Raw genomic sequence first — 20,603 nt, 5'->3', positions numbered from 1 at the left:
ATAATAATCTTAAATTCGTACAAATGTTTTGTTTTAATTATTGGCATTGATATTACCATCCTAGGTTATATTTTACATCATAGAAGAAAGAATCAGAGTAGGTACTTTTTACGGTACTGTTTAAGTGACAGTGTTTGGCGCTAGTTGTCAAGTTTACTTAACTTGTTCTAAGTTTATAAGCTGATAAGTTTAGTTCAGATATTTAAATAACAATTTTTTCCCATTTATTGGTTAGAGGGTGATGGCTTCTTTTAACCTTCGTTATATAGTTTACGCCTCTGACCTGTGCGTATAAAACATAGCAAGGGGTAAGCTGGAACACCACAAGAATGAACATTAGTGGTGGCAGCAGGACGTGAACCTTCAAAATCACTGTCTTGCATTCATAGTCTGCAACACTTATCATTACCAACTGAGTCACTGACTAACATTCAACTCATGAACATACATTTGATCTACATGAAGTAAGTAGGTGAAAAAGGCACAATTTAAAATGAAATAACTTTATTATATTAAAAAGTTGTTATTCTTCTGGGAGGAATACCATCTGAATAACGGGTATGCTACAAGGCTAAGTATGTACATTTCTTGTACTGATTGTGTAATAAGATGGTTGAGCATTTCAATCTCATTCTCAACCACACAATGTATCAATTAACAGTCTTTTTTGTTTCCAAGACCTACTCTGATTGGATCATTTAACAGATTAGTTTGCGTAGTAAACTATAATAATGATACAGTATAGTTAAAAAATATTTTTACTTCAGGTATAAACCAAAGTTGTACATAGGTTGTTCCCAGAAATGCAAGTAGCCTAACAAATATGATAGTCCCAGAATTGATGAAAATCAATAGGGTAACATTTTAACAAAAAAACTTTCCGTCAACACATAAATGTTCCTGTAAAAATCAGCGGCAAGGATGACCACTTAAAACATTCACTTATATTATAAAAACTATACTAATATGGTATATACAGTTCAAGATGGCTGACTAGAATGATTCAACAGATTTTGAAAATCATTAAGAAAGAGAGCAATGTAAATGGAAGGAATGGATAGGTTGAGTAAATTAACCACTAACAATATAAGGTAAAGAGTTTGTGAAAAAGCTTAATAGCATATTTAAACAGAAGTTCCCCAGGAAGCTGGCTGAAATCTACAATTTTGATAAAAAGTAAACTTAAAGAAAGGTTAATAGCATACTTTGGCAAGGGCTATAGTAAACACTAGGTCTAGGTAATAAATGGAATTTTCATAAATTAAAGTTCATTAGAAAATATTTAGCTTTGCTCCACAAAGCGGCGAAACCTTACAGGTTTTAGATGTAGAGAGATTCATATATGACAACCCCAAAGAGATAAATATATATATATAATTGAAAATATAACAACTAAATTATTTAAAACCACTGTGCTCCTTTTATACTTAAAACATGAATTCTTAAATGTTAAGTCTATCATCTTCATTCTTCTCCTTAGCTCAAGATTTCAGCGGCATCACATAAACTAACCAGAGAGATATTGAGTTGATGTTTTTGATGTTTTTTGCTTTCATTATCAGCCCAAACACTTTAATCTTTATTCAAACGCTGAAAAGGCCATTCACGGTAATGGCAAAATATCTATGAAAGTTCACATGACAATATTAATTTCATGTGGCAATATTCATATGACAATTAACGTTATTACCATGAATGAAAACTGAAAACTCATGAATATTTTGATAACACTGGCTATAAAAGTATGTAAATAAATTGTAGTTTTACAATAAATGCAACAACTTTATCTGTATAAAAGCATAATATTTTTTTCTAGTTTCAAATAATTTTAAATTTATATAGCACCACATTCCTATATTGCAAGTTGACACTAATAATCAATAAAATAAAAATGTATTGGATTACACTATTAACTTATATATTTGTTCACCAAGCTCTTAAACAAAAATGCAAATTATTAATTATTTCATGATAGTTATAACACCTAGGACTGTTGAAAAAACAAAAAAAACAAATGATGGGCTGAAAAAATACTGCAATACTTGATAAATACACATAACAAAAGATTTGTTCTACAATACATAAAGTGGTGGGTTTCTCGTTCACACATGCAGTGCACATTTTAATTTTACATCATGTTCTATCTTATTACTTTTCAGTATTTAATACCTATGACTGTAGTAATAATAAAAGCTTACAAGCTAGTATATAACAATACAAACTGTACAATACAGTAATATGTACACATATGAAACAAGCATTGTACAAACATTGACAATGAACATGAAATTGAACACTAAACAATAAAACATTGCAAACAATAGTTTCTTTTTGTAACAATTTAACAATAAAATAAAACACAATCATGATAAATTAAAATGTTAATACAACTTTATATTAGTTAGCAGTAAAAGAAATTTAACTTTTGATTAGGGCCTTGATGATAATGGTTAAATATTTCATTACGATGTTGATGATATAATACTACGAGTTTAACCGGAATATGATTTTAAAGGCTTTGACAACATTTTACTTAACAATTCACAGCCTAATTAGAAAGAGTAGTTCATTAGTATAACATGTAACGAACAAAATTTTATTTTTAAAATCTATAAAATAATAAATAAAATAAAAACTGGAATAACAATTACCTTAAATATTTCAAGGGTAGGCTGCCTCTAAAATGATTGTTTTAAATTGTGTTTAGCTTTTTTAGTCTAGTGTTAAAAAAAGACATAAAAACTAAAACTAAAAATTATTACACATAGGATAGGTACTAAATTTGTTCTCCTTATTTTTTGTGTGACAAAAACACTTCAAGATACAACATTATAAAATCTACTAATATTTGAATAAAATCATAACAAATACTCTACGTGATAGTAAATGAATCGATTGCCAGATAAGATCTATAAACATATTCATATTACTTATTGAAATAATACCCTTTGAATTCATGTAAACTTTTATAAAAAATCCGAACACAAAAATATTTAAACGCGTAGGGATCGTGCGACGTCACCGATGACCGTAACTACATGTACGTTGGATGACCGAAGGCTCTCATTTGGCGTTGAAGTCGGGCCAGTAGTTGATGTAATATCTGTGAGTTGTTCCCTCGAACAATCTGTCAAGCCAGTTTGGAAGCCCATCGAGTAGATTCTCTTGGAAAATCACATGGCTATACTTGTCACCGTTCTGGAAAAAACAAAATAGCTTATTCCCTATATGGGAAATTCGCTAAAACTATTTAATGTGGAATGAGGGTAATCATTAGTTCATATATATAGAGAGCTTATTCCATAAAACAACCAATTGGGAGCAAATTTTAAAAAAGACAATAAGGCTTACAAATTTTAGATCATTATAATAGATACATAAATTTTGTTTTATTGAAAGCTATACCACGGGTTTCAGAGTCAGCAGGTGCGTGACAGATTTTTTCAGGCCCCCCCTGCAACCTTATTTTTTGAGCCCCCTCTCATGAGTTATTTTTAGACCACTGATACAACATAATCAGTCATGGTTTGATGATACAGTTACATCACTACATCATTTAACGTTTAGAGTTTAGAATTATTTTAGGCAGACTTATTAGAATATTAATTAGTTTAAAGTATTTATGCAGACACAGATTGACTAAAAAATATGACTAACAACAATTGTTCTATTGCAGTTGAGTTGTATTTCAAGAAGCGGACCTTTTCCAATAATTCACTACCACTATATAATTTATAAAGAAACACAATTTCCGTTTTAGGCTATGTCTCAATTCTATTCTAACCTATCCTAACCTAGCCCAACATAACCTTAAACAGAATTTGTAGATAGCTATAACATTATTTCAACCTGAGAAATAGTGGGAGTCAATAAACAGAAAAGGTATTAAGAGACTATTCTGACCTTGAAAAGTATCCTAAGGAAACTGGATGTTTTTATTCAGTTTTATCAAAATTTACAATCGAATTTGCATTACCGACCTGAGTTATAGGCTTGAGTCCCTGCTCCACATCTGAGAGGTCACTCTCCTCTGAGTCTGTCTCATCAAAGCCCATGAAGGAGCCAGCCGGGTCCACAGACAGCTGTTTGGTCATCCTCTTCATCCGCTGGAAAATTATTTAATGACCAATATTCAGTTACGAGAAGAAGCATCTGTTGTGTATACACTGTGGGTGTTTTGAGACTAAAACCAATCTACATTAACAGTTTGTTTGGTATAATGAAGGAGAGTTCAACGTGAAGGTGTTGGAAAACAATAATAATATTAGCCAAATTTATAGAATCCAGCTGTACAATAGTCTGTCCAGTAATATATCAGTCTGAGAGTTTTTTTTAGTTTTGTATACCGTATCAATTTTAATGACACTGTGTGTCTGTACTGTCCAGTCCAGTGTTTTTAGTTGTATTTCAACTTAACATTATTTGATTTTTATCTTAAGGGAAATAGCATTCCAGGAAGAAAAAAGTTCAGAAAAAGTCCTTGAACAATCCCAGGGATATGAGGGAAATATTGTGTGTATTGTGTTCACTGGATAATGGTCTATTAAAGACCTTTTCTCAGGTAAGCTAGCTGCTCTTCTCCTTTTTTTCTAAAAATAAAATTCTAACCTAGACCCTTTTTTGACAAAAATTTGATTTTTTTAAAATTCTTGTCTTATGTAGATTATTTTCAAATTACAGTAGAACTCCGATTATCCGAATCAATAGGGACCAGACCCCATTTGGATAATCAAATATTCGGATAATCGGAGTTTTACCGGAATTCCGGGAATTTTAAAGATAAATCCTAATTTTCGGTACTAAGTGAACTTTTAATTAATAATAAATTAAATGAGAACATTTTTACAGTTTACAATGCTCTTAGTACAAGTGTTCTATACATGTTATTAGGTTAATAGTTTAGCCAGTGTGTAATTTTGGTGTTCCATCAAAGTCCAAAATTACACACTGGCTAAATGTGTTTAATAACAATTCTTTGATATTTTGCAAAACTTATTACTGTAGCTTTACGTTTTTTAAATTGTTGAAGTAAGCGATTCGGATAATCGGAGATTCGGTTAATTGGAGTTCGGATAATTGGAGTTCTACTGTACAATAATCTATATAGGCAAGCATGTTTCTTGAAAACCTTTTTCCTCAGCTCGTGTGCTTCGCAAGGAAAATCTATGCACACTGATAGAAAGATATTTTTCTGTAGATGTGCAGAATCCCTTTAAATATTAAAATGGGCTCAAAAATAATAAAAATGTGGTTAAAATAAATTTAAAAAAATACATTGGCCTTATGGGTTTCCATTCTGGTGGCGAAACAACAACGAAATATAAACTGAAAATCAAAACAAATGGAAGAAATTCCAATCACATGTTTTATTTACAGCGTGGGGTGAAAATAGAGAAGTCTGTACATTACATATTTTTGGTTGAGTTTTCAACCAAAAGACAACCTCTAGTGTACTTTAATAAAAATTTGATTCGTAAACTTTATAAATACTGTACCCTGTTAATAAAGGCTTATGGTAGTGATGTTGTTAGGATCCTGGCACCTGCCACTACTTTTTATTTACAGTTAACTGTTTACTGTCAGGACGCCCAAATTTACGGTTAAACAAGGCCGCCAACCTTATTTAAATAATTAACCTTATAACTGTATATTGTATGTACTAGGTTTAGACAAGAAGCTAGACTCACCCGGGTGCCCTTTGTACCCAGACACTCGGGGTGTTTGGCGTGGTACATGCAGAAGTACTTGCGGAGGCCATTGAGAGACAGCACAGTGCCAATGCAGTTACGAGGGTTGACGTTTAGTGGCTGATCACGAGACTCAGCAAGGCTCAGCTGTAGAAGCTCTTTGTACCTGCAATCAAGCATTAACATGTTAACTGCCATATGAGCCTGAGAAAATTATAGTCCAGGGGCATGTACAACAGAAGAACACAAAACAACACCAATATTTCGTCCTGATCCTACTCTCTAAAGAGGTCCTACATCATGAAAAAAATTTGAGATACGTGTTGTGTTCATTTATTGTGTATCTATTGGCCCTGGACTCTAATTCAGGAGTACACGAGAGAGAGAAGCTAGATGAACTCTATTCCATTAAAAAATCTTGACTAGCCAAAATGGCTTTCCCTTAAATTATAAATTGAGTGTAGAGGGTTACAGGTCATTATTTAGTCTTATTGCACTCAGAAGCAACTAGAGTTGCTAGAGTTGCTAGAGTTCTGCAGTTGCCTTCTGAGTTGTTGTGAAATAATGATAGTATGAGACAGTAGATCACGGCTAGATTAGTAAGAAGCACTGAGAAGACTAAGATATAGATTAAATTAATTAGTTGAGGGTGTGAAGACAGACAGAAATTGACATTATGGAAAACTTAGGTGAAAGTTTAAGAGAACCGCCGTTGTCTTCTAATTTATGGCTTTATGGTTAGACATGCTAATGGCTGCTAGGGGTTGGTTTTGAACCAACCTGTACAGCCATTTGCCCCTAGTGTCATATTAGTGTATATCCTGCCCTTGTGTTAGGATGCATTTTAACCTGCAAAATGTCCCACTTTCCAGGGTTTACAGGGAGACAAGACTAAGATTTCTGACAGATGGCGCTGATGTTGATGGCTCTTATTTGAAGACAGAACAACCTTTAGAAGTCTGCTTCTGCATGCCCACTCCACAGGTGATTTGGGAGGAAATATGGGGGTAGATTAGGCTAAAGTAGGCCATAGGCTACATGAAACATTTTCTGAACACAGTTTTGATACAACTCTGAAAGTAAAACAAACTGAAGATGTCTTTGTGCAGGCATTGTCAAGTTGATTACTACAAATGAGCCCCTGGCCCTCAGTGATGCCAAGGAATTTGGAAACATTTCATGGTTTAAAAAGTGAATCATCAATCAGTACTGTAACGGTCTCACTTGGTTCACCACAGATACAAACCAAATGAAATTGACAGAAATAAAAATTAACGCAAGAATTTAAATCTACAATCGTTTTGATTTCCCAACTACATGACCCTACTAAGGCAAGGGCTGCAAACAGGCTACTCCTTTTAGTTACACTTCTATGGATGTCTATGGACGCAAACCATGATAAGCATTTTGTTGACAATAAATTCTACCAGGCCAGTGAACAAACTAACCATGAGAGTCCTCTGTCAAGGTTTAGATGAGCGAACATGAGTGTCTTGTTTTTGCGGTACGGCCAGACGTGTTTGTGGAACTTGGGCAGCAGGACAGGTCTGCTCTGGGTGTCTAACAGCAGAAGTATTGTCCGACAACCCGGCCGCAGCAGTCGAACCAGTCCGTTGTACGTCTCCGCGCGCAGCTCGTGTAGCTTCAGCGACGGTTGGTACACTGCGGTCTTGCCCTTGCGCGGTTTACTTGCAAACTCCTCTTGCACCCGTGTCTCTTCCAGTTTCCTACACACCATCAACAAGACGTTCAGTAAAGTATCTTTGAGGTTCTTAAATGAAAGGAAAATATAAATACATACAACTTAACAATATACAACCTCTGAAACATTAACAACAGTTATCTCTTACAGTTTACAACCTTTCACTCTTTTGGGTGTTTAAAACATTTTATTACAAACAAAACAATGAATGGACCACTTACATTAGGTAAGCCATCAAGTAGCCGGCTGCCAGTATGACCACGACAGTGGCAATGACAGATACCACAGGAAGGATGTGTTCCTTGTCCAGGTTGTCTCGCAAGATGTCGTAGGTGATGAGCAGTTTGGTGATGACTTTAGAGATGATCCCTTGTGCCTGCTCATCAATCAGCTCTCCTATCACAGCCTCGTGGGTCATAGCCTGGGACAAAAAAAATATCTTTATCCTACAAAGAAAATTTACACTGTAGTTCAAACAAACATATGGTTGAAATATCCTGTCACAAGGTGGTTCAGTGTAAGTTAGAGCAAGATTTTTGTAGTGTCAGTTTGTATGCATTGGTACTCAACTGGTTTTAAGAAATTACATTGTAGGTAAAGGCAAACTTTTGTGATCAAGTCCAGGCACTGTAATAGCCTGAAGGAAATTAGTTATTAAACTTCAAATTTCTCAAGTCATTAAGGACAAACACTAAACAGTAAGGCCAATGAATTTAATTAATCAATTCATCAGTAAAGTAGTTTTGCGTCAGTCAGATTTACATCACAGCTTAAGTAGTTCCTAGCTTATTGTAATCACACCACTAACAATGAAGCATTCCCAGTTTTTATTCCTTTCTCAAATTCTCTTAATGATCTAGACAAAGACAATTCAAGCTAATTTTACTTTTTATTTCACTAGATATATTAAATTTCCCTAGGTTCCAACAGACTTGAAGAGATTGTTGGAGTCCAGGTCTTACCATGAGATCTACAGAAACAGATTGCCCCCTATATGGGAAATTCGCTAACAAATTTGAAAGCATGTTTGGCTCAATAATATTGTTAGATTTTTATGACCTGTACAATTTTAATTTATTATTGCATACCTTATGTAAACTTATATCATTTTTTCAATTGAATTCAAACAAATTTTATTGACAAAGTACACCTGCAATTGTAGATAAACTTTCATGATCCTGTAATATAAGTTTTTAGGGTTGTGTGTCCATTCATACTTCCATTTTTTCTAACGTTTGGCTAAAAGATTCAACTACTGAAGCTACACAAGAGGTTATCATACCTGAGTAGCCCGAAGGAGCCTCTCGATGGCTGGCTCCAGATGCTGCTTGGTCGTGTTGTAACTCGCCCAGTCTTGTCCCTCGGGTAGCCACTCGTACCTGATGTGTTTCTGGTCTCTACGCCACAAAATGGCAACCAACGGCTGACCTGGGCTACTCTCACCTGCCACACAACACAGTCTAAATATTTCTTAACATGAATTGTATTGCAAAAAACACAAATCAAGCGTTTAGGTTGAGACGAGCATATCATAGTTTGGACCGATGGTGACAAGTTTTAGTTTGTTATCTTTTCAAATACCAAATGCTAATGAAGAGGCTAAAAAACTGTGCCAGAGATCTAGTATGCTTGTTGATGTAATGAACCCAAGGTAATTGGTGAAACAAGAATGACACTTCATTTCTAAAAGTCGTGAGGACAAATATGGCAAACATTAATAAGTATACAGTTTTGGACCAAGTCCCAATTATTCATTGAAGTACAAGGTGGAAAACCCCTAAATGTGGAAGTGGTCAAGTAGGTGTCCAAATAAATAACAGAAGTACCACAAGTTAAAAAAAAATATTTTTTTTGTGTCATAGAGATCAAAGACTTCTAGACCAGGTTTTAAGCTGCGGTCACATTTTAAGCATTTTGCTATACACAACTTAAAAAATGCTACATTGTTTTGCAGGCCATAGCAAATTTTCTACAAATAAAATTAAAGATGTAATGTTCAAACATGTAATTGTAACTGGCAAACTTTTTAAAATACTTAAAGATTAATATTTATGCTTTAGTGGTCTGAGAGTTTGTAGCATTTTTGCTAAAACAGGTTTCATCCCAGCCTATACCCTGTTCTAGACTATCTCTTTGTTTTTTTTATCCAGTTAGATGCATCTCGTCCATGAACTTAGTCATATATCCACAGTCCAAACACAAACCTATGAAATTCAGGTAGGCCTACAACTCTATGTGAACAAACCTGAAAGTAAAGCGTGTACAAACTCCACTTGGCGCTCCTGGAAAATGTACATAAAGCATACTTTGTCTGCGTAGTTGGCTTCCTGCGCAAACCTACGCAGACTCTGTCGGTGGGGCTCGTGGTGGGGGGTGTTCTGCGAGACAAGCAGCACGCACAGCCGCTTACGAGGAGACGCAGGACACAACGCGTCCAACAATTCCTACAAGTGTCATATTTAAGTTATTAAAAATTGTTATCAGAGTCTAGATTTTAATATAGTTATGAAGATAAATACTACTAAAAACCTTATATCCAAACACATACTTTCGTCTAAACCTAAATCTTAAAAAGTCTCTTGAGCAACTTTTGATCTAAATAATATCTATGTGAACAAGTACTCCTAAAGTTGCAAATTAAAATGCAATGCAGTTTAAAGTATTTCAAATAAATTAGTAAGTCAGTATTGAAACTACTTGCAGTTTCATCTCAAGCTATACAGACATTTCATACTAATTTTGGCTTTTACTGTGTGACCAACTTATCACTCAAAACTTGATTTTTTAGGCTTCATGTATACTAATAAATAACTATAATCTATTTTTAATAACTGTAGGGCTTTTTGGAAAGGAGAATCCTACTTATAGAGACAATTCTCGCCAAACACCTATTTATTTTCCCTGGACCGGTAGAGCTACAGTTCAAGGTGAGATATAAATTGCTGGGTAACAGAACCAACCAATAGAGATTTATTTATGGAGATAGGTGGATTTTTAAACCAAACCTCCACAAAAAACGAACTACTCCTAAATCCCACTAAGCCACCTGCACCATATAAACTATATTACCATAAAATAATGTGTTGAAATAGAAAACAAACTTTTAACCTGAAAAGTAAGGTTTCACACTAACACTAAAAACTAAGTTTTCTAGGGACAATGTCGTCAAAGATAGAAACTTTGTAAATAAGTGCTGACATTTCGATTCGACCTTGTAGCAGCCATCCTGAAAGCAGTTCACCATATAAATGTTCAGTATTAGCGCTTGCCATTTGTTTTGGAACTGCTTTGAAGGTGGTTCGAGAACTGTCTGCAATGAGGTTGAAATTTCAGCACATAGTTTCTGTCTGTGACACAAATACCTAGATAGTAGTGTTAGTAAACTAACTTTGTTAAGATACCAGTTAGGTTGTACCTGAGAGGAGAGCCTCGGCAGTAACAGGTACTTGTTAGAGTTGATGACGTCCTGTAGCGTCTGTACTGGTATGTTGATCATGGACACACTAGCCACAGGTCGCTCCGTGTTCTCATTGAACAATAACAGTGAGTCCATGTCAGGAGGTACTTGCAGTCTGGCTCTGACTGCCTCGCCCTTGGCTGTGTTGGTCTGTACAAACCTACAACACCACACATCAAACTACGTAAGACTTGACAGAAGAGGTAGAAGGGATAGGAAAGGTAGGAAAACACAGTGTGTTCAGTCACTAAGGATAAAGTTTAGGTTAGTAGTGTGTTGAGGCAAAAAAATATATTAATCTCGAGAAAACATTTGAGATTTGAGTGTCTGGATTTTTGTAATGTCCCACCTTCACATTCTAGGACGCTAGTTATAGCCTAGAACGGTTTTACACATTATTTCAGGCTAGTCCTAGAGGATTGTGGCATTATCACATGGATAAAATTCATTTGTAATTGGCAGGATTTGAACCTGGGACCACAGGCACTGAAGCCCGCGACCACCTAGACCAGCTCGCACTCCAAATTTTCCCCCCTGATTGTCTGGATTGGAGAACTCGTATTTAGTAACATGCAGTCGTATCAAGTCAGATTTCTATTAGAGAAGTAATCTTTTTAATACATTTTCTCAGTAAGAAGCACAATATGATACAACAAAGGAAGAATAATGACAGATACGTACGCAAATGCAACTCTGTCCCGATAAGCGAAGGCGGTCAGTAGGTAGCGCAGTCTCACCGGGCCCTGTCGCTGAAACACCAGTGCACGCACCTTGTTGTCCACCCAGCCTGCGAGAAACTCATCCAAACCATCATCCGTCACACTCTGAATCAACCGGTACGGCAACTTGTTGCGCACAAACTCTGTGTGACAACATCATACGTTGTTTAATTGGAGATTGTGACTGTTAATGTATACAAACTTACTAGTCAAAATTAGATGCATAGCTTTGTTACTGGAAATATGTCATATAGTTATATCACAAAAGGGTAGTTCAAACTACTTTTATCCTATCAGACTGAAAAAAGATCAGTTAAGTTGCATTATTAAAAAAAAACATTGTGAGCTGTTTTTTTAAATAGAGGCAACAAAATCTGGATTAGTAAGATAAAATATATAAACTTGCGGGATAGGCTGCTCAGTCTATTCTACTAAACCAAATTTATTTTATAACCCGAATAACAGTAGCACTTCACTTACCTACAACTTTTTGCACACTGAATAAACTTTCCTTGTAGACAATGGGTTTGCCGTCGACAAGTATGATGAGACAAGGCAGAGAGTGGATACTGACTCTACGAGCGAGCATCGGCTCATTCTCAGCGTGTGCTGTAGCAATGCCGACCTGATGTGGCACAACATCTATCAGTTAACTGATAACATTGCAGCTCAATTCAAGACAATTACAAGGGGACTAACTATCTCAGCAATAATCCTAGAGAAAAAAAGAGTGCAGTTTAACAATAGGATCAAATTTTTCTAATATTGGCTACAAAGGAGCATAAATTCATTAGTTTGGTTATTAATTTGCTTATAAACTCACTGTGCCAGACCAAAAAAAAAGGAAATTACTGTGGCAGGTGTGAGTTTATAACAAAAATTTGTTTCAGAAACTAAACAATGTTTAAATATCAGAGACTTCCAATGGCGACAAGCTCATTACGAGGAGTTTGTTAGTGGCAGAAACTTAAAGTGGTTTAACACAAGTTAGATATATTTAAAACACACTGTTATAGATTTACATTCAATCCCAAATATCCTACACTCAATTATTTTGTCAGAAATTGGCTGTGATTGGTTCAAGCTTTTGTATGATGAAGCTTCTATTGAAGGACTAAGTTTTGAAGTCAGAGACTCACTCCGATTGGCTCCAGTTCCTCCATGATTCGTCGCCAGACAGGCTCCACTTGTAGACAGGCAAAGCACCAGTCCGAGTAGAAGAGGATCAGATACGGGGTGCGGTAACTTTTGGGTACCAACATATTTTCAAAAGCCCTGCAACAAATCAATTATTTTGTTTTTATTCAAAATTACATTAACTTCTCTCTTTTGATGATTCACTGCCAGCACATTTATGCTGAGGGCTTAGAATATGAACATAAGGTGCTTGTAACAAAATGAAGAAGCATAATTGAGTTCTATCTTAAGACAAGTTTGAATGAGACATGGTATAAATGTTAACTCTTAAAAGCATATAAAAAATATTGAAAAGGCATTTCTTTTGGCATTTTGTTTTTTATTGATAAAACATTGGATAGTCATAGTCATAGTCATAGTCAAGAATCTTTATTCATAGTATACATAGTTGTACATGAATAGTGTCAAATAAGTTAAAACTAATGCTTAAAACTATGATATCGCCATTTTCAATTCGTCTAACGAGTACAAGGACAGGTCCATTAAATATTCCTTGAGACGTTTTTTAAAAATGTTGGGTTTTTGTTCTGTTTTAATTTTCAAAGGAATAAATTTTAAAAATTCATGTCCTGCATTGACAGTCTTTTTTTTGAAGAGCTCTAATTTGTGTTTTCCAATTACAAAATTATTTTTGTTACGTGTATTGTAGTTATGATTATTTTCTTTAATTGGTGGAATAAAATTTTTGTTTTTGACAAACATAATACATTCAAGAACATACAAACCATAAACAGTGAGGATCCTTAGACGTTTAAAGTGTTCTTTTGCAGAATCATCTTTGTTCATTTTTAACATAGCTCTGATTGATTGCTTCTGTATTGTCAAAATTTGGTCTAGATTCGAATTTGAGGTGGCTCCATATACACATATGCCATAAGATATATGGGATTGAATATGGGAAAAATAGATCATTTTTAAAACATCAACACTGCATAGTTTTGACATTTTTCTAATCGCACAAAGACCAGAATTTATTTTATTGATAACAAGTTTACAATGTTTGTCCCAAGACAAGTTGCTGTCCAATGTCAGGCCAAGGAACCTTACGGCTTCTGTTATTTCAATTGGTTGGTTATTTACTTCAATATTAGGATTGGAATTGTTTTTGTTTTGTTTTGTTTTGAATGTGACACATTTGGTTTTACTTTCATTTAATTTTAAATTGTGATTATTAAAAAAATCCTCAATACAAGCTATTTCTATTGTGGATAGCAACTCAACATCTTCTGCAGTTTTCCCAGATACTTTAAGATTAGAGTCATCTGCATAAAGATACAAACCTGTACATGGGGCAAAATTTAGACACTTTTTAAAATTTGTTAAGTAACAAATGAAAAGTAAAGGTCCCAGGACCGATCCTTGAGGTACACCAGATCTTATTGTGCCCATATTTGAACTGTATTTTGATTTATAATTGTCTTTAGTGATGTGAGTTATTTCAACAAACTGTTGTCTATTTGATAAGTATGATTTAAACCAATTAAGAGAGTTATACCTGATTCCAATTTTTTCTAATTTAAAAAGTAATAGTTCATGATTAACGCTATCAAACGCCTTCGATAAATCCATGAACACTCCCAACACGTGCTCACCCTTGTCAATTGACTCAATGACTGATTCGACAAAGCTAACAATCGCTGTAATAGTGGACTTATCTTTCCTAAATCCGTGTTGGATGTCTTCTAGGATTGAATTTTCTTCTAAGAACACAGTTAATTGATTAGAAACAATTTTCTCGTAAATTTTAGATATTGGTGATAGCAAAGATATTGGTCGGTAATTACCAATATCTGTAGCCTCATTAGATTTAGGAATTGGTATTACTTTAGCAATTTTTAAATTGTCTGAAAAAATGCCACTAACAAAAGAGGAGTTGATTAAATGAGAGAGAATTTTACTTAGCTGCTTTCTTACAAATTTTATGACTGACATTGGAATCCCGTCATGGCTGGAGGATAGTTTGTTTTTAAAAGAATTTATAATTTTTTCAATTTCATCTTTATTAGTGTCACGAAAATAGAATTGATTTTGAATATTGACACAGGTTGAGCCGGCTGGAGATAGTTGTTCACGGATATCTCTGGAAGTCTGTTGGCTACAAGAAGGGGACACATTAATAGGCCTGTCCTTCACAACATTAATAAAATAAGAATTGAATAAATTACTAATTTCGAGAGGATCTGTAACTCTTTTGTTTCCATTTACTAAAAATATATTATTTGTGCAATTAACTGAACTTTTCCTGGTTTCTGAGTTTATAATATCCCAAGTAGTTTTAATTACATTTTTGGATTTCTTAATCTTGCTATCATAAAACTGTTTTTTTACTTCAATCAGTTTTTTTCTATATATTTTATTTCTTAATCTACCTAATTTTGCCAAATTTAAGTCATTATTGAAACGAGCTTGTTTATTTATTTGAATAATCTGTTTTTTCTCTTCCCTTAAACTGTCATTTATCCAAGATTTTCTTGTAGTTCTTAATTTCATTGTTCTTTTTGGGAATGATAAGTCAAAGTAGTATAAGAGCAGTTTGAAAAAAACATCAAATTTTTTATCAACTGGAGAAAAAATAACTGTCTGCCAATTTTCAGCTTCTAGGTAATTTTTAAACAATTCTTTATTTTCTTTACTAAATTGTCTCCTATTGTCAATTATATAATCAGTATTACATTGTTTAGTTTGAGAATTTAAAATTTGGAGAATTTGACCGTCATGATCTGACAGTAATGTAATTACACCGCTTGCTTTAATTTCATCTTTTTTAAAGTTAGTAAGAAAGTTATCTATTGCTGAAGTTGATCCATTAAAAACTCGGGTTGGAAAATTTACAGCACAACTCATATGAAAACTCCTTAAAAATGTTTTTCAACCTGCAAAGTGTGTTTTTTGCTCGATTGTTGTCGGTTTCCAGTACATCGATATTAATATCACCTGCAACTATTAAATGTGTATTTTTCAAATTTTTGGAAACAAAAGAGTTGATAATACTCTCAAGCCTATCCAAAAACACATTAACATTGCTCTTTGGGGATCTGTATACACCTAACAAGACAAATTTAACCTTATCAATTACAAACATTGTAGCACAACACTCAAACTGCTTCTCTTCCAGAATACATTCCTGATTGGGAATAGCCACCCGTGACCAAATTAAGTGCTCTTTACTTAAAATTACAACTCCTCCCCAATTAGAACTTGTACGGCAAAAATAAGAGTTGAGCTTGTAATGTTCAATGTTCAAACGATCAATTTCCTGCAATTTTATTTTGTGTTCTGTTAAAACTATTATATCGGGGTTTATTTCATCAAGAACAATTTGTAAGGACTCTAATTTTGAGGCTAAGCCTTGGATATTTTGATGGAAAATTGTTGTATCTTTGAATTTTAAAGTTTTAGCTATGTGACCAGAGTTACCTTTGGAGAGCAGTTTAAAGAGGGCACGGGTAGACTAATCCCATCATTACTACTGTGGGACTCACTAGAATGACCATTAGCACTTTCACTGGACACTACAGAAGCTGATGTTGGTGAAGCTGATGTAGGACTTCTCCCTCCCTCAATGGTGACTACAGTTGACTGGGTTGGAGTTGCCTGGGGGCTGGACAATTTCTCAGTTGTCGACTCCGGGGATGCAGCAGGTTGGGCTCTAACCACTGTGGTTGAGTCAGGTGGCTGTGTTTTTGAAGCAGGTAGATTATGACAAGTTGGTATTGTCAGGGACTCATCACCAATATTTTCTTGTGCCGCTATGCTCACTAGTTGTGTCTTCATGTGCAATAAATTTGTCATTTTGTGGAGAAATTCTGTATGAGACAAGCCGTTTCTCAATTCTCTGTGGGAGTCTTGATGATAGGACACAATAGTAACATCTGCCTCGGTTTCACGTTGAAAGTCGACAATGTTTGAAGTAAATTTTTCCAGTTTAATTTTATCTCGCACACATCCGATTGGTGAGCATATTAGATGGTGAAACCCTCTTCTTTTGAAGTCGTTTTTCAGTTGGTGAAAGGCCGTGTCATAGTCCCAGTTGTTAGGTTTGCCATAATAACGGTTCTTTGTTATAAGGCTGTAGATTGAGGCCCCTTGGGTGTTTTGTAGGGCTAAGTGGTGACTAAGGCATTGGGAGGGACTTGGTTTGCCAAAATAGTCTTTGAAGACAACTGCCACACCAGCAGACATATGGCGGGAATCACAGAAGTCAGCCGAGATGCTATGTGCAAAAGCTACAGTCCGATCACTCCTATACTCTTCTATTATCTTTGACATGTGCCTGTCCGTTACATAGATTCTAGGTTTTTCAAGATGATTTTCTTGATCAATATTAGCCTGACAGTTCATTATTTTTTTAATTTTGTTAGTGATAAGGCGAACCAGTACGTTTTTTCCTGTGTTGTTTAAATGGAGGATAGCATAAAAACTTACAAAATGTTGTACATTCAGTGGTTTAAATCCTTTTTTCATTTCTAAACAGGTGATTGGTATTTAAGTTATCTTCATTTTATATGGTAGGTCTACTACTGACCAAACAATAATATTATTTATAGGGATTCATTTTCAGTTGCTAAACTAACGTTTAATAGAGAACATATTCTGATATAGGTTGTGTTGATGATAGGCCTATAGCAACATTTAATTTTGATTGGAATCTTCTAAGATAATATTTAGGGATATTTATTTGGGATACAGAATCACAAACTTACTTAAAAATCAAGTTGACTTGTGTACTGTACATTGAATCTTGGCAATAAAAATACCAATAGGCTAATCATTTAATTTCCAACATATTTTCTAGTGATGGAGAGTTTATGGAATGGTTTCCAAATAATTCTTAAAATCCCAAATAATCATTAAAACAGCAGATTACCTTGTAGTAATCGAGAGTTTATGGAAGAGTGTGATATCTCGGTCCGAGTACTGAAACCGAAAACCTGTTCCGGCAAAGAGATCGTCAACAGGGTCGTAGCGCCGGTATTCATGACGTGGTCGAGGCTCCTCCATCCGACCAAACGTGTCAAACTGCTTGCGACGTTCTGGGTCCGTGAGCAACTGTATAGCATTAAAAATTAGCTGTAAATGTGGCTCAAAAACTAAGTAATACTGTATGTATACAAATTAAAATTATGTCAGATTCTCTAATCATATAAAAACAGTAGAACTCCAATCATCCGAACTCCAATTCCGAAAATCCAATTATCCGAATCGCTTATTTCAACAATTTTAAAAACGTAAAGCTACAGTAATAAGTTTTGCAAATTATCAAAGAATTGTTATTAAACACATTTAGCCAATTTTGGACTTTGATGGAACACTATATTGACTTAATAACATGTATAGAACACTTGTACTGTGAGCATTGTAAACTGTAAAAATGTTCTGATTTAAATTATTATTAATTAAAAGTTCACTTAGTACCGAAAAATGAGGATTTTTCTTTAATATTCCCGGAATTCCGGTAAAACTCCGATTATCCGAATTTTTGATTATCCGAATGGGGTCTGGTCCCTATTGATTCGGATAATCGGAGTTCTACTGTAACTCCAAATTCTCCAAATGACTGTAAGTAGGTACGGTACATTAATAAAAACTGTAGCTGGAGTCACTAAATATTTTTAGTTGTAACTTACTGATATTCAAGTCAAGTGTGTTCAAGAATTAAATGATAACATAAAATATTTATTTTATAATATAGGCTACCTATTAGGTAAGTGCCCCTATCAAAGAAGCACCTGCTCGTTTTTGAAAGGGCTATTTTTTACATAAGTGGCATAAAAATGTGTAGAATAACTTAATTTGTTTATTTACCTCATAAGCCTGGGTTATTTCAACAAATTTGTCTTCAGCTGATGGATCGTCGTTTTTATCAGGATGCCTGCAAATAGAACAAATTTTAAAAATATCATATAGGCTATATGCAGTAGGCTATGATTTCAATTGTTCAAAATGTGTTTAATCTTTACAATTTATTTAGATTTGGGTTCAAAAATTCCACAGGTAAAGGCTATTGTAGAGAGTCAAAACCGAATCCAACCTGGTTTTACATGAAATTCCACCACTGTAGGTTTCTCAGAAAACACCTATGCTAAAAAAATTTTCAATTACTTTAAATTAATTTAAATTATTTGTCTGCTTAAGTAAACAAAATCTTTTCTTCATAAGAAGTATACATTGGGATTTTGATGGCCTGTGGGGCAAAGCCTGAGGACGTTTTTACAGAAATTGGTGAAAGGGAATTACACAAAAGAATAATTTTGACACATCGTTTGTAAAATACCGTCCATTATTAACGGAGGAGTAAACTTAGTGTTTTGTGAATCGCCTTCACGTATTATATATATAAGGATTTTATAGGAAAGATCAATAACAAAATATATTAAGTTATATCCTGAATAATATTGTAGCTTATTCCGGGTATTTTTAGACTTGATTTGTGAATTTAACTCTTTTTTTAGGATGTGCAAAAATGACTTGACTTGTACATTATCAATAGATGACAAAAAGGACTAAGTTTACTCAATTTACATTCAGATATATTGCTGCAACCAGGCACAGTTTAATAAATCTTCAAGAATCGACTTACCATTCTTTTGCTAATTGTTTATAAGCTTTCTTAATTTCAGGAACTGTGGACGATTTTGGAATCCCCAGGGTCTTGTAAGGATCGTCCAAACTATTACACAGATCTATCGAAAACCCTAAAGCAATTATTGAAAGCAGGCAATGAAAACTTTTTCGTTTCATTTCAAAGGAATATTATCACTTAAGGTATGAAAATAACACCATTAAATTAAATATTTAATCACTGTACGAAGACACACACGACTCCATATTGATTTTTCATTTGAAAAGAGGCTTTCTGCTAGACAGCTGATTTAAACTGCAATAATGCCTCTATGATATCATGTAGGTGTAGATACTTAAAAGAAGGTTTTACTATCTTATACATAAATACAGAAATGTAATTGGCACTTTTTTCAAGAATGTCCAAGAATAATTCATTCTTAAAGGCCAATTAATATGTCTAAGCATTGTAAAAGAATCCTAAAAATGTCTGTTCTGAAGAAATTGGTACCTTTATGTACCAATCAGTGGATAGAGATAAAATATTTTGTTGCTCTGCATCTAATTTTTCATTAGATAAAATACAATAAAATACGAAATTAGATTGCTTCCACATCTCAATTAGTAATAATAATCATTAGAAAATCAAGGATGCTTTGGTCGGGATTAGGCACTGCCGCCTTTAACTACAGGCCGCGGCCTGGTAGAATTGGCAACGGTGCAAGTGGTGTTGTCTAGTGCTAGGACTAGACGTCCCATAAAATAACATGGCAGGCAGGTGACACCAGCTCATTAATTCGCGTATTATTCATTGAAATTGAAATTTATGAACATAAATTTATTAAGAGATTGAAAATCAAATATATAGAATTGAAAACCAATACAATGTTTAAATTGAAAATCTTTTTTTGTACATTAAATTTGAGTCGATATTTTCATATCATAGCCCAGTAAACAAGCTTTTGTATTCTTAAATGACCATTAGCCACCTCCAAACAAAACAGCTGTTACAACCCGGCTACTTGCGATGTTGCCACTTCGAAGGCCGGGGACTGTAGTAGTTAAAGGTGGTCGTGAGTCACCACGGCCACCATTAACGGTTGGAAACGGAAAAAGGTCGTGGCCTGGGCGGCCTGGTAGATTTGGCCTTGGCAACGTCGCAAGTTCGCAAGTAGTGCTTTTTAGTCAATGGTGCTATTCAGCACTACTGACAAAGTTGCCACTTCAAACGCCGCGGCCTGTTGTTGAAGGTGGCCATGGGATAACACAAAGACCAAAAC

The 20,603-nt window shown here is 34.5% G+C and overlaps 1 protein-coding gene across 1 annotated transcript; it reads right to left on the bottom strand.

Annotated features, from left to right (window-relative positions):
• Nucleotides 1-487: 487 nt before the first annotated feature.
• LOC129002672 (dnaJ homolog subfamily C member 16-like) lies at nt 488-19,595 on the bottom strand. The gene is made up of 14 exons (XM_054430659.1): nt 19,343-19,595; nt 18,568-18,634; nt 17,630-17,811; nt 12,705-12,840; nt 12,046-12,190; nt 11,528-11,708; nt 10,805-11,006; nt 9,635-9,833; nt 8,672-8,832; nt 7,611-7,810; nt 7,136-7,414; nt 5,688-5,853; nt 3,981-4,106; nt 488-3,198 (listed from the first exon to the last, which is right to left on the bottom strand). Exons 1-14 carry the CDS (start codon nt 19,501-19,503, stop codon nt 3,064-3,066), a joined length of 2,340 nt encoding a protein of 779 aa, XP_054286634.1. The 5' UTR covers nt 19,504-19,595; the 3' UTR covers nt 488-3,063.
• Between the last annotated feature and the right edge of the window lie 1,008 nt (nt 19,596-20,603).

Source organism: Macrosteles quadrilineatus, unplaced genomic scaffold (genome assembly GCF_028750875.1).
Source record: "Macrosteles quadrilineatus isolate MER2022 unplaced genomic scaffold, UCM_ALF_1.0 Scaffold_9__3_contigs__length_116548681, whole genome shotgun sequence".
In the NCBI taxonomy this organism is placed as follows: Eukaryota; Metazoa; Arthropoda; class Insecta; order Hemiptera; family Cicadellidae; genus Macrosteles; species Macrosteles quadrilineatus.
The sequence above is the reverse complement of the archived record's forward strand: the minus strand, read 5'-3'. Positions and strand labels throughout refer to the sequence as shown.

Excerpts from the sequence above, each read along its gene's own strand:
- LOC129002672 (XM_054430659.1), bottom strand. The coding sequence starts at position 19,503 with ATGAAACGAAAAAGTTTTCATTGCCTGCTTTCAATAATTGCTTTAGGG. Across the intron at positions 12,841-17,629 it reads AAACTCTCGATTACTACAAG|GGCTTTTGAAAATATGTTGG; the intron begins GTAATCTGCTGT and ends GATTTGTTGCAG. Across the intron at positions 11,007-11,527 it reads CGGGACAGAGTTGCATTTGC|GTTTGTACAGACCAACACAG; the intron begins GTACGTATCTGT and ends GTGGTGTTGTAG.